This window comes from Rhincodon typus, chromosome 33, assembly GCF_021869965.1.
Source record: "Rhincodon typus isolate 14 chromosome 33, sRhiTyp1.1, whole genome shotgun sequence".
Classification (NCBI taxonomy): Eukaryota; Metazoa; Chordata; class Chondrichthyes; order Orectolobiformes; family Rhincodontidae; genus Rhincodon; species Rhincodon typus.
The window spans coordinates 34,320,573-34,334,123 of NC_063364.1; the positions used below are offsets into that span (position 1 = coordinate 34,320,573).

At 42.7% G+C, this 13,551-nt stretch overlaps 2 protein-coding genes across 4 annotated transcripts in view; one reads left to right on the forward strand and one right to left on the reverse strand.

Annotated features, from left to right (window-relative positions):
• homer2 (homer scaffold protein 2) overlaps positions 1 to 13,258 on the reverse strand; it is a 59,440-nt gene extending 46,182 nt beyond the window's left edge. Inside the window, exons 1-2 of one of the 2 annotated variants that reach the window (XM_048615838.1) lie at positions 12,919 to 13,258; positions 12,342 to 12,449 (exon numbers count right to left, since the gene is read on the reverse strand). In XM_048615838.1, the coding sequence (XP_048471795.1) occupies positions 12,342 to 12,371 (30 nt within the window). In that variant the 5' untranslated portion in view covers positions 12,372 to 12,449; positions 12,919 to 13,258. Of the gene's footprint in view, positions 1 to 12,341; positions 12,450 to 12,918 lie in introns of those variants that run through there. The other variant, XM_048615839.1, reaches the window with a different exon arrangement.
• Positions 13,241 to 13,551, forward strand: part of LOC109917586 (RNA guanine-N7 methyltransferase activating subunit-like) — a 15,469-nt gene continuing 15,158 nt past the window's right edge. The window contains exon 1 of one of the 2 annotated variants that reach the window (XM_048615840.1): positions 13,241 to 13,361. In XM_048615840.1, the coding sequence (XP_048471797.1) occupies positions 13,354 to 13,361 (8 nt within the window). In that variant the 5' untranslated portion in view covers positions 13,241 to 13,353. The remainder of the gene's footprint in view (positions 13,362 to 13,551) is intronic. The other variant, XM_020517425.2, reaches the window with a different exon arrangement.

The window sequence follows — 13,551 nt, forward strand, 5'->3', positions numbered from 1 at the left end:
TCCTGATTTACAGCATCCGCAGTTCTTTTGGTTTTTATGCTTACTTCTGTTTACTTCCTCCCTCTTCACTATCCAAGGTCCCAAACACATGCCCTAGGGGAAACAGGGATTTACCTGCACTTCACTCAAGTTTACTGTACCACTGCTCACAATGTAGTCTGCTGTGCACTGGGGAGATGGAACACAGACTGTGCAACTGCTTTGCAGAACACCTACGTTTGGTCTGCAAAAATGACCCTAAGCTTCCAGGTGCCTGCCAAGTCAACAGATCACCGTGTTCCCTGGCCAACATTTCTGTCTCGGGCTTGCTGCAACACCCCATTTTCCTCTTGGGTACCCTGCAGCCTTCTGGACTGAATATCGAGTTCAATAATTTTACGGTCTGAGCACCTTCTCCCACGTCCTTACTCTAACACTCACCACCCACACACCAGGCCTTATCATCACATGGGCTGCTACCACAAACAATCCATTGTCAGCCATTGATGGTGCCCAGGCTAACCTTTATCCATTCCTTTGTCTGCCCAGCCGCTGTTCTCTTGCTCTCTGGGCTCCATCTCCACTTACTGTTTATTTTCGTCCTCTCCCCACCCCATCTTCACCATATATACCAACTAAAACAAAAACTGAAAGACCAACCTTTGCTTAACCATTATCAGTTCTGAGGAAGGGTCACTAGACTCGAAATGTTAGCTCTGATTTCTCTCCACAGATGCTGCCACATCTGCTGAGTTTTTCCAGCAATTTCTGTTTTTGTAACCACAAGTACACCTCACAAATCACTGGAATCCAATTAACCATTGTTACATCACTAACTAGTACATCTAAACTATCCATCACTCTATTACTAACTAGTAAAATCCAACCAGCTACAATTCTACTGTATTAATAGAACAATCCATCTAAATGTCACTCCATCTTACTGACTGGAACAGTCCACATTTACTCCTCCTCACTAACTAGTGTAACCCTTCTAGCTTTCACTGCACCTTATCAGATTTACCAGCCAAATTAATCTCTCTACCTTAATATTTAATATAACCCATCTAACTTACACTGCATCCCACTAACATGTACTTCAGCTCATTAACTAGTATAACCAGTCTAACTATAACTGTAGTTCACAAACTAGTGTCACCAACTAACTATTGCTCAGTCACGAATTATACAACCCAACTAATTACAACTCAATCACTATTACAACCAACATCAAAACATTATTAACTAATAGACGCCAATTATACACTGCATCTCACTAACTAATGCGTCTCACTAACTAGTACAGCCCCCAATAAATAATTAACTCCAGTTAATTTCCACATTATTCATATAGAACCCCGCCAACACTAACCAGGCATACTGATATATTCCAAATAATTAGTATGCAACCCTATTATCCAATACAACCCAGCTAACACAGCTCCTGAGTAACTAGTAGTAGTACCATGCTAACTATTACAATCCAGCTAACCACTGTGAATTAAACTAATATAACTAGTCAACTGACACTGCAACTCACTGGCTAATAAAACACAGTTGCATAAACTTGTTCCTTACCACTTAATGAACCATGGTCAATATTGCATCTTATTAATCGATAAAACCCATAAGCTAAAATTTGACCTAGTAACTGAGAAATTATTTATTGTATATGGCATTTCTCACAATCACAGGCCATGGCACATTACAGCCAATTAATTATTTCTGAGATGTTGTAATGCTGGAAATGAGCCAATCTGCACACAGAAATCTCCCTCACACAGCAATGACAAATAATCTGGCTGATCTCTACTAATTATGGAGGTAAGGTTATTTTGCTGGCTGAGTTTACTTGGTGAAGAAGATTGCCACATAGAAGTCAGCCTTGGCTCACTGGGTGGGAATGGTCTCTTCCTGGGCAGTCCCTTGGGACAGAGGATGCCTTCCTCCCTCTCTGGTGCTGTCGGTCCTGACATGACCGAACAGCCCAATGCTGGATCCCCAGACCCTGCTGTATATCGAGCAGGGGGTGTCTGAACAGCTGGCTGGGTGTGATGCTCGGATTTCCACAGGCTCCTCCTGCTATTTGCACTTGGCCTCCACCTGGACCTGTCAGAGATGCTCGAGATTGTAGGCACCTTCATGGATGTTTGTTCTCCAGTTTGGATAGTCTTGAGTTAGAGATTCTCATGCGTCATTCAGGATATTGAAATATTTCTGGAAGGCTTTGAGGATGACTTTGTCCACTATCCTTCTGATAACTACTCACCGTGATGAAGCTTGGAGCAGGCAGCTTACTTGGAAATCTTGGGTCAGGTATGTGGACAATGTAGTCTGCCCAACACAGCTGATTGACAGTAACCAGTGCCTGCATGCTGGGGATGTTGGCCTGAGAGAAGATAATGTCACCTTGCAATTCGAAGCTGTGGTTTGAAGTCCAACACCAGAAATTTTGCACATAGTCTAAATTGATAGTGCCAGCACAGAGGAAATGCTACCATTTCAGAGGAACTGTCTTTCAGATTAAATCCTCTTGGATTGACATAGAAGATTCTTTGGCACTACTCCTAGAAGAATGCTGTGTCTGTGTGTGTGTCTCCCTACTGTCCTAGAGTTAATATTCATCCCTCAATTAACATCGTCTAAACAGATTCTCTGATCATTAATGCATTGTTATTTATGGGAGCTTGCTATGTGCAAATTTGGCTATTACCTTTTCTACATTTCAACAGCAATTAACACCTGAACTGGAAAGGTGCATTTTTCCCCTTTATGTTTTATCTTCATGTGCACAGGGGCCAAAGCACAACAAAGAACCAGAGACTGGATTTCAATTTCAAAAATCTAGTGCCATGTAATTTCTTTTCAAGACTTTTAACAGCTGTTTCAAGAGGAAGTTGGTGTCCTGACTCTGAAATAGGTTTCCTCTGAGTTTCACTGAAGCAGGAATGGCGTAAAGGTGAAGACATAATGAAAGGACAAGCTAACATACCAATCATCAATTAAATACACAGCAAAATCCAACAGATTCTTGTGTAAAAAGCACTTAACAATTGTGATTAACCACAAAGGGTTAACATTATCCCAGTCAGCAACTGTACTGCCTCCTCCCTCAGCCCACGCAGACACTCCTCTGCCCATCCACAACAGCCTTTCCATTTCAATCACTCACACATTGGATTCACTTCCAACCATTTTCTCACTCATTCCTTCTCTCGCATATACGAAGCATATTGATTCAAACCTTTGTAAAGGATAAATCAATCTGTACTGAAACATAATCCTGCCACATTTTTTAGTTCCTATATAATTAATATTAAATATATTTTCCTTCAAAGGGATTCCCACCATACAGAAATTTGCATCTTTTGTCCCTAAGACAATCTGCTGCCCACTCACAAACTCTCATTTATGATTCAAATCCCTCACACACATTAGCTGACTCAGAAAGACAGTAATTGGCAAAATGCAACTCTCCTTCACATTGCTGAGATATCATAGTCAGATCAGACATGCAGCAGAGATACACAAAGCACCAACATAAAGACACCTTCCCATTTCTTTAAAGTTGTTACTATTTCTAATCTTTCTCACTTCAAAGTCAGAAGTCACACGACACTAGGTTATAGTCCAACAGGTTTATTTGACTTCACCTGACGAAACAGCAACGCTCCGAAAGCGTTTGATTTCAAATAAACCTGTAGGACTATAAAAACCAAAAGAACTGCAGACGCTGTAAATCAGGAACAAAAACAAAGCTGCTGGAAAAGCTCAGCAGGTCTGGCAGCACCTGTGACGGAGAAAACAGAGTTAACCTTTCGGGTCTGGTGACCCTTCCTCAGAACTATAACCTGGTGTCATGTGACTTCTGACTTTATCCACTCCGGTCCAACCCCGGCATCTCCACATCATGTTTATCGCTTCAGTTATCTCTGTGAAACAATGAACAGAAAAGTGTTGAAGAATGAATTAATTGCTTTTCCCACACTTTGCAGCCAATGTTAACTCATCAATGCTGAATGATGCTCCCTCTTCCAAACTGTTTCAAACTAAACCCCTCACCAAGTTTAATTGGGTCATTGTGAAGTGTGGCCAACATTTCACTTCTTTGCTCTTCCTTCGATTGAAAACCGCGAGTCAAGGGTTAGGTGTGGTCTGTAGGTAAAGAAGATTTAGTTGAGGCTTAATGGTTCACCACCCACAACCCATACATGGTCACACACATTCTCAATCTGTGAACATCAGCACAAGGAAGTGAGCCTGAGTTCAATGTAGAATGTGTGTCAGGAGCAGCACTAGATAATACTACAACAAAGGAAGCACGTAGTGAGTGAAACTGTGACTCAGGGTGACCTGCATAGTAAATATCCAAGCAGCAGGTTATGGAAGGATCTAAACAGATCTTAAAACAGATCAAGAATCTGCAGCCATGTAACCAAGTCAACATTGTTGGTTGACAATTCATTATTAGTTAATGGCTGACAACCCTGTTAGAACTCTTTGAGGAGGTAACAAGCAAGTTAGATCCTTTTGTGATCTATTTAGATTTCCAGAAGGCCTTTGACAAGGTGTTGCATAGCAGGCTGCTAAATAAGAGCCCATGGTGTTTTGGGCATGGCACTGGCATGGATAGAGTGACTGACTGGCAGAAAGCAGAGATTGGGAAGAAAGGATTTTTTTCAGGATGGTATTAGGTGACTAGTGGAGTTCCGCAGAGGTCTGTGTTGGGTTCACAACTATTCATGTTATACATTAATGATATGGATAAAGGAACTAAGTTTGCAAATGACACAAAGATAGGTGGAGGGACACATAATGTTAAGGGAGCAGGGAATCTGCAGAAAGACTTGGACAGGCTATGTTAGTGAGCAAAGAAGAGGCTGATGGAATACAATATGGGAACATGTGAGGTTATGTACTTTGGTAGGAAGAATTGAGCTGTAAACTGTTTTCTAAATGGGGAAAGGCTTCAGAAATCTGAAACATAAAGTCCTAGTTTGGCAGCACGGAGGTTCAGTGGTTAGAACTGCTGCTCACAACTGGAGGGACCCAGTTCCACCCTCAGGTGACTGTCTGTGTGGAGTTTTTACATTCTCCCCATGTCTGCGTGGGTTTCCTCCGGGTGCTTGTTTCCTCCCACAGTCCAAAAATGTGCAGGTTACGTGGACTGGCCATGCTAAATTGCCCATAGTGTCCCAGGTTGTACAGGCTAGGTGGGTTAGTCATGGGAAATGCAAGGGTTACAGGGTAAGAGAATGGGTCAGGGAGGGATGCTCTTCAGACAGTCGGTGCAGACCCAATGGGTTGAATGGCCTATTTCCATACTGTAAGGATTCTCTTAAGGTTAATGTGCAGATTCAGTTAGCAGTTAGGAAAGCAAATGCAATGTTAGCATTCATTTCAAAAGGGCTAGATTACAAGAGCAGAGATGTACTGCTGAGGCTGTACAAGGCTCTGATCAGACCACATTTGGAATATTGTGACCAGGTTGGGCCCTGTATCTAAGGAAGGATGTGCTGGTATTACAGGTGGTCTAGATGTGGTTTACAAGAATGATCCTGGGGATAAAGGATCATAAGAGGAGCAATTGAGGACTCTGAGACTGTACTCGATGGAGTTTATTTGATTTGATTTGATTTATTCATTGTTAAGCGCACCTAAGTACAGTGGAAAGCCTTGTTTACGAGCAGTACAGGCAGATCATAGCAAGGACGTATAGATTATAGGGTGAAAAAAAAGATTTACGACAAAGGCATACAGGTTACGTCGCACAGAGCGTACACTGGGCAAGATCAGCTTTATTTGAGTTATAGAGTCCATTCATCAGTCTAATAACAGCCAGGAAGAAGCTGTTCCTGAACCTGCTGATGTGTGTGTTCAAGCTTTCGTATCTTCTGCCTGATGAAAGAGGTTGTAGGAGAGCATTATCAGGGTGCAATGGATCTTTGATGATGTTGGCAGATTTTCTGCAGCAATGAGCCGTGTAAATGGAGTCTGTGGATGAAAGGTTGGCTTCCGCGATGGTCTGAGCTGCACACACCACCGTATGTAGTTTCTTACGGTCCTAGGCAGAGCACTTACCATACCAGGCCATTATGCACCCGGACAGTATGCTTTCAATGGTGTATCTGTAGAAGTTGGTGAGGAACCTTATGGATATTCCACATTTCCTGAGCTTCCTGAGGAAGAGTCATGTCTACGTGGGAAGTCCAGGACAGGTCATCAGTTATTGTAACTCCGAGGAACTTGACGCTGTCCACCCTCTCAGCCTCAGCTCCATTGATGTAGATGGGGGTGTGTTCTCCTCCTTTCTTTCCGAAATCAATGATTCATTCTTTAGGTCTGCCAACATTGAGAGAGAGGTTGTTTTCATTGCACCATGTCACCAAGCCCTCTATCTCCTTTCTCTATTCTGACTATCATTGTTACACATCGGTCCTACCATAGTGGTGCTGTCAGCGAACTTGTAGATGGCATTCATTCAAAATTTGGCAACACAGTTGTGGATGTACAGGGAGTACCGTAGGGGGCTGAGGACACATCCTTGGGGACCTCGAGTGTTGAGTGTTTTTGTGGAGGAGGTGCAGTTACCTATCCTCGCTGATTGCGGTCGGTGGGTCAGAAAGCTGAGGATCCAGTTACAGAGGGCGAAGCAGAGACCAAGGTCACGCAGTTTCGAGATCAGTCTGGAGGGGATAATGGTGTTGTAGGCGGAGCTGTAGTCGATGACCAGGAGTCTGATGTAGGTGTCCTCATTGTCCAGATATTCCAGCGATGAGTGCAGGGCTAGGGAAATGGCTTCCACCATGGATCTGTTATGTTGGTAGGCAAATTGTAGGGGATCGAGGGATACAGGGAAAAGTGTTGTTTAGTGTGTTCTGTAGGCAGATTGTACCATACAGAGTGCATCAAGGTAGCAGAAGAGTGCAGGATACTGTATTACAGCTGCAGAGAAGGTGCAGAGAGAGAGAGACAGATCAACACTAACATTTGGAAGGTCCATTCAACAGTCGGGTAACAGCAAGGAAGAAGCTGTCCTTGAAGCTGTTCAAAAATGTATTCAAATTTTTATATCTTCCACCTGATGGAAGAGGGTGGACAAGAGTATAACCAGGGTTGGAGGAGTCTTTCATTATGTTGATTGCTTTCCTGAAGCAGTGGGAAGTACAGATGGTGTCAATGAATAGAAGGCTGTTTTGTGTGGTAGAATGGGCTGTGTTTTCGACTCTGTAGTTTCTTGCAGTCTTGTGAAGAGCAATTGGCAAACCATGCTGTGTTGCATCCAGATAGGATGCTTTCTATGGTGCATCTATAAAAATTGGTAAGAGTCTTTGTGGATATGCCAAATTTCCTTAGACGCCTGAAGAAATAGAGTTGTTGTTGCGCTTTCTTGACCGCCATGTTGACGTGGGTGGATCAGGACAGATTGTTGGTGATCATCACTCCCAGAAATTCGATGCTCTTGACCATCACCATCTCAGCACCATTGATACAGAAGGAGCGTGCCCTCCTCTCCACTTCCTGAATTCAATGACCAGTTTCTTCATTTTGTTGACATTGATAGAGATTGTTGTCTATAGAAGAATGGGTTGGTGGGGGCGGGACGGAGTGGATCTCATTGAAACCAACAGAATACTGACAGGTAGAGTGGACGTGGAAAAGATGTTTCCACTAATAGGAGAGAGTAGGACCTGAGCGCACAGCCTTGGAGTGAAGAGGCGACCCTTTAGAACTGAGTTGAGGAGGAATTTGATCTGTGGAACTCACTGAATAACTTGGCCTTCTGCAGTAATGTCTTTAAGACAGAGACAGATAGGCTCTTGATGAGTAAAGGATCAAGGGTTACAGGGAAAGGCAGGAGAAAGGGGTTGAGAAATATCTTAGCCATGATCAAACGATGGAGCAGACTCAAATAGCCTAATTCTGTTCCTTTCCTTACAGTCTAAATATCTACAAATTGAAAGTATGGTTTCTCTTGTTAATATTACTGAGATTTCTTATGAGTGCCACATTCTGTTTTGTTTTAATATTCACAAAAAGGCAGCACTTCAGACGATGCAGCACTCTTTCAGTCCTGCATTTGAGTGTCAGCTTGGATTTTGTACCAATGTCTCTGGATTGCAATTTGATCCCATGATGTTCCACAGATGACAAATACATTGAGGTACAGAGAGAAGCACAAAGGAAAATAATCAATGAACATGCTTAATTATGGCAAGGCACTGGAGGATATTACAACCAACAAACTCCATTGTTATCATTTCATTCTTTACTTCCGAACATGGATTAACCCAGCTTCCTCTCTCAGAATCGTCATCTTCATCACTCACACCTTTGCAGAACCAATCAGCAACATTGTTAAATAAACATCACCCTTACCACAACTTTTTTTATATATAGTCTCCATTATATAGGAATTAAAGAAGACTAAAGGTACCACTCTGGAGGTGATAAGCCAGTTTCTCAAATAGAGCAGCTGGAGTTCTGGCACCTTTCAGAGACTTCCACAGTTTTTACTGCAGCAAGAATGAACAGTACTTGCTGCTGAGCAACCCAAAACCTGGTCTGGCTGGTGGTAGATGGTGTTTGGTAAATTGGTCCTCATTGGTGGAATTGGCGCCCTGAATTTAGGCATTAATCTGGAATATTGTGAGCTTTGTCAGATTTGACAGGTATTTCATCCACTTTGTGGAAACAAAGTATGTTTCTGATATTACTATTGCTCCTCCTGTGTTGGAATTGCTAAGAACCTTTAAATATGTTTCAGGAATGTAATAAATCCTAATTAAAAATGGTTGAGAGAAACACCTGTACAAGTCAAAATAATCGTGCAGCAGTTCAATGTGAACAATAACAGATAATTCATCATTTGTTCAGAACCAATTTTATTGTGAAACAGAATTTTGTCCAGATGGAATTTAGCAGGATGCACGTTGTCTGAAGGAAGTAGCGTTTTAAGCTGGCGAGTATTCTCCCTTTATGTCATAGTTTTGATTGAGCTGATGTCTGAAACTTGATACTGTGTTGAAATGTCTGCAAAGTAAGCAGCTAAGAAACCTGTCTAGCTAGACTCAATCCAATTGGGAGACACACTCACTGCCCTCAGAGACAAATCCTACGTGGCTAGATAGGACTCTTTTGTGACGCCTCTGGAGCAAGAGGCCGGCATTCAAAGTCCCACCCGCTCTAGAAGTGTGCCATAATATCTCTGAATAGCTTGAATAGGTAATGTTGACTTGGCTAGAATGACAGGCCTTAGAGGCTAGTTGGCTAAGATAAAGTTTATGAAGAACCCAGTGTGACCTTGCATCCTGCTGGAAATTAACCAGCTCAAAATGTGCAACTGCCGGTGCAGAGCCCAGCTGGGTTTTGTATTAACCACTAGGTTTGGCTTACCCTACATATTAAACCATCAACCTACTGCATTTATATAGCACTTTTAAACTAACAATTCATCCCAAAGGCTTCACAGAAACATTGTCAGATAAAACTCAGCAACAAATCAAATGGAGCTGGTTGAACACGTGGCCAAAATCCTAGTCAAAGAGGTTGGTTTTAATTAAGGAAACAGAAGTGGAGAGGTTTAGGGAATGAAGTACAGAGCTTAGGGTCCAGGCATGTGAAGGCACGGCCACCGATGGTGGAAATCGGGGATGCTCTAGACATCAGAAGTGGAGAAACACAGAAATTTCGGAGTATTTTAAGCGGCTGGAGGCTATTAAAGATAGGGAGGAATAGACAGATTTGAAAACAAAAAAAGACCCATTTGCACCAACCAGTCCACACCTGACAAAGAACACCAGCTAATGAAGCACTTTAAGTGTAGTCACTGATAACGCAGGAAACAAAATTTTTAAGTCTAGGCACTATCAGACCAGGGCCAGAATAGAGCACAGAGGGTAATAGATGAATGGGACTCCAAAATGGAAAAGATTTGAAGACCCATTGATGGCTGCACTTTCAGGTTTTGTAAATGAGCTAAACTGATCTTGAATAAATAATTTGTGTAATATGGAGAGTGTGGGCAGAAGTTACTGCACACATTTACCTTGAGAGCTTAAAGTTTCAATCAACTAATAAATCAATAGCAGTGCTCTATATCTCCCTGGTTCAGCCAGAACATTAAACTCAGGAATAAAAACAGACACTAGCACTGCTGCCTCACAGCAGGGGTGATACGATGGCTAAGTGGTTAGCACTGCTGCCTCACTGCACCAGGGACCTGGGTTTGATTCCACCCTTGGCTGACTATCTGCGTGGGTCCCCTCTGCATGCTCCGGTTTCTTTCCACAGTCCAAAGACGTGCAGGCTAGGTGGGTTACCCATAGTGTTTAGGGATGTGTGGGTTATAGGGGGATGGGCCTGGGTGGGATGCTCTGAGGGTTGGTGTGGAGTTGTTGGGCTGAAGGGCCTGTTTCCACACTGTAGGGATTCTATTTTTAAAAAAAACTGCTGGAGAAACTCAGCAGGTCTAAAGGCATCTGCAGAGAGAAAGTTAACATTTTGAGTCCAATATGACTCTTCTTCAGAAGTCAGGGATTCAATGGGTTTCTAAGCTTTAATTATTAGGACGACATTTACAGACAGGTCAATATACTTGCCTGCTGCACTACTGGAAGTCAGTACTAAGGCAGTGCTGCATTGTTAAAGGATTAGTACTAGGGGAGTGCTGCACTGTTGCAGGGTCAGTACTGAGGGAGGGCTACAATGTCAGGGTGTCAACAGAGGGAGCATCGCGCTGTCAGAGGGTCAGAACTGGGGGAATGCTGCACTGTTGGAGATTTGACTTGTTGACAGTGATTAAATGTGTTCCTTGGAGTTTCAGAGTAACTACCATCTAGCTTTCAGATGCCCATTCACCGAATCACAGAACTGTTACGGTTCACAATAAGGCCATTCAGCCCATTGTGCTTCCACCTAATTCCAATCTTCTGCCTTTTCTCTACATCCCTGCACATTATTTCTATCTGAATAATCATCCGATGTCCTCTTGAACACCTCAATTGAACCTGCCTCCAACCACACGTCCAGGCTGTGCATTCTATACTCTAATTACTCACTGTGTAAAAATGTTCATACTTGCATCACCATTGTTTCTTTTGCACATCACTTCAAATCTATGCCCCCTCATTCTTGATTCTTTTATGAGTAGGAATAGCTTCTCCCTCTTTACTCCATCCAGTCCACTCATGATTTTGAAAACCTCTTTCAAATAGCTTCTCAACCCTATTCTCTTTAAGGAGATTGAATGCAACCTCTTCAATCTATCCTCATAATAAAGTTTCTCATTCCCAGAACCATTCTTGTAAATGGCATTTGAACTATCTTCAAAGCATTCACATCTTTCCTACAATGCAGCACCCACAACTGTACACAATATTCCAGTTAAGGCTAACAAGTGTCTTGTACAAGTTCAACATCACTCTTTGCTCTTGTACTCTGTACGCCCTATTACCAAAGCTGAGGACATTGTATGCATTATCAACTGCTCTTTCTACATCTATCCTGTTGTCTTCAATGACCCGTGCACATATACACCCAGGCCTCTCTGCTCCTGCACCAATTTCAGAATCATACTCTCTATTTTATATTGTCTTTCAATGTCCTTCCTACCAAAGTGCATCACCTCTCGATTCTGTGAATTAAACCCTATGTGCCTTCTATCTGCCCACTCCAGCAATTTGTCAACGTCTTTCACACTGCCCTCCTCACAGTTTACAATTCTTCCAAGTTATGTGTCATCTGCACACTTTGAAATTGCCTCCTGAACATCACGATCTCAATCATTAATATATATCAGAAAAAGCAAAGGTCCCAATACTGACCCCAAGGGAGCTCCACTAAAACCCTTCTCCAGCCGAAAAATATCCATTGACCATTGCTCTCTGTTTCTTGTCATTCAGCCAATGTTGTATTCACCTTATTATTGTCCTTTTCATACTATGACCCATACCTTTCTTCAGAAATCTATCGTGTGGTACTGTATCAGACTCCTTCTGGAAATCGATGTAAAAACATCAACAGTGTTCCTCTCTTCAGCTTTTCAAAAACCTCCAGCAAGTTTGTTAAACATGATTGCCCCCTCAGAAAGCCATTTTGACTCTTCCTAATCAACCTGTATGTGATTCTTGATTCTATCATGACTAACTGTTTCCCCATCTGTGGAGTTAAATTAATCGGCCTGTATTTGTTGAGATTATCCTTACAGTCTTTCTTGAATAAGGTCATAACATTTTTAATTCTTCAGTCTTCTAAAAGTATCCCCAAGTCCAGAGAAAACTGAAAGATTGTGGTCAGTGCCCCTGCAATTTCTACCCTAATTTTCTTCAAATTCCTTGGCTGTATCTCATCTGGTCCCGTACCTTTTCAACTTTTAAGTGCCAGCAATCCATCCAAGAATTCTTTCTTATTAATCTTGAACCCTTCCAGTGATAGTTTCTCCTCCATCACACAGCCTGGGTAACATCCTCCTGTTTTACAAAGAGAGATACAACATATTCATCTGACACTTCAACAATGCCCCTGCCTCCATGTGTGAAGGCCTTTTATGGTCTCTGATCAGCCTGACTCCTCTTTTAACCACTTACTTGAACCAGGAGACCCAGTTTCAAGTTCCACTTATTCAGAGGTATATACAGTAATACTACTTTTGAGCAGGTTCATGAGAAGATAGTTTTTGTTTTAAAGAGAAGACGTTGCCATTCCTTTTATGTTAGCTGCTAACCTTTCCAACAGTTTCTCTTTGCATTTTATATTTGTTTTTAACCCGCCCAAAAATAGATCAGTATTCCTTTTCATTCTATTGTATTTTCTGCCTTATATTTGTCATAAGCATACTTTTTCTTTCTAAAGTTAATTTTTAGTCTCCTTTGTCATCCAGGGAGCTCTGGAATTGTTTGTGCTACACCTTCCATTAGAGGAAATATACCTTCACTGTACCTGAATTATCTGCACTTTTAAGATGGCCCAACGTTCAGTTACTGTCCTCCCTGCAAACCTCTCATTCCAATCAAACTTGCTTAGATCCTGTTCTTGCTCCTTTAAAGTCAGCTCTCCATGAATTGATTTTGGAAGCAGAGAAACTCATTCCCCAACTTAATCACGCCATATTGTCAAGGAAGCAGCCCTTTTTCTCCAATTTTCAATAATTTTACGTCCGGCAGGGAAATACGTCAAATAAAATCAGAAAACACGATCATTTCTGCCGCTCAGTGATCCCTTCCGCTCTGTACAACGGTCCCCATAGCAACCGCTCCAGTCCTCAGGCGGGAGATGGGCCTTCACCCGGAACTATTCTATGGGATAGTTTCCAGGGGACCGGAAGTGCAGCAGGTCTGGGGAAGGATTTGAGGTTGCAGCCGGAAGTGTGTTCCCATGAGAAGGTGAGAGTTGGTTTTAGTGCGGGGTCCGGTTTGGACTTTCCGAGAATCCGCAAAAATAATGTGATCCCGTCCGCGGTGTTCAGCAACTACAGTCCCCGGAGAAGCACTTGGTGCACAAACCCCCCCCCAGCTCCTCCGACAGTGCGGCGCTCCCTCAGCGCTGACCCTCCGACAGCGCGGCGCTCCCTCA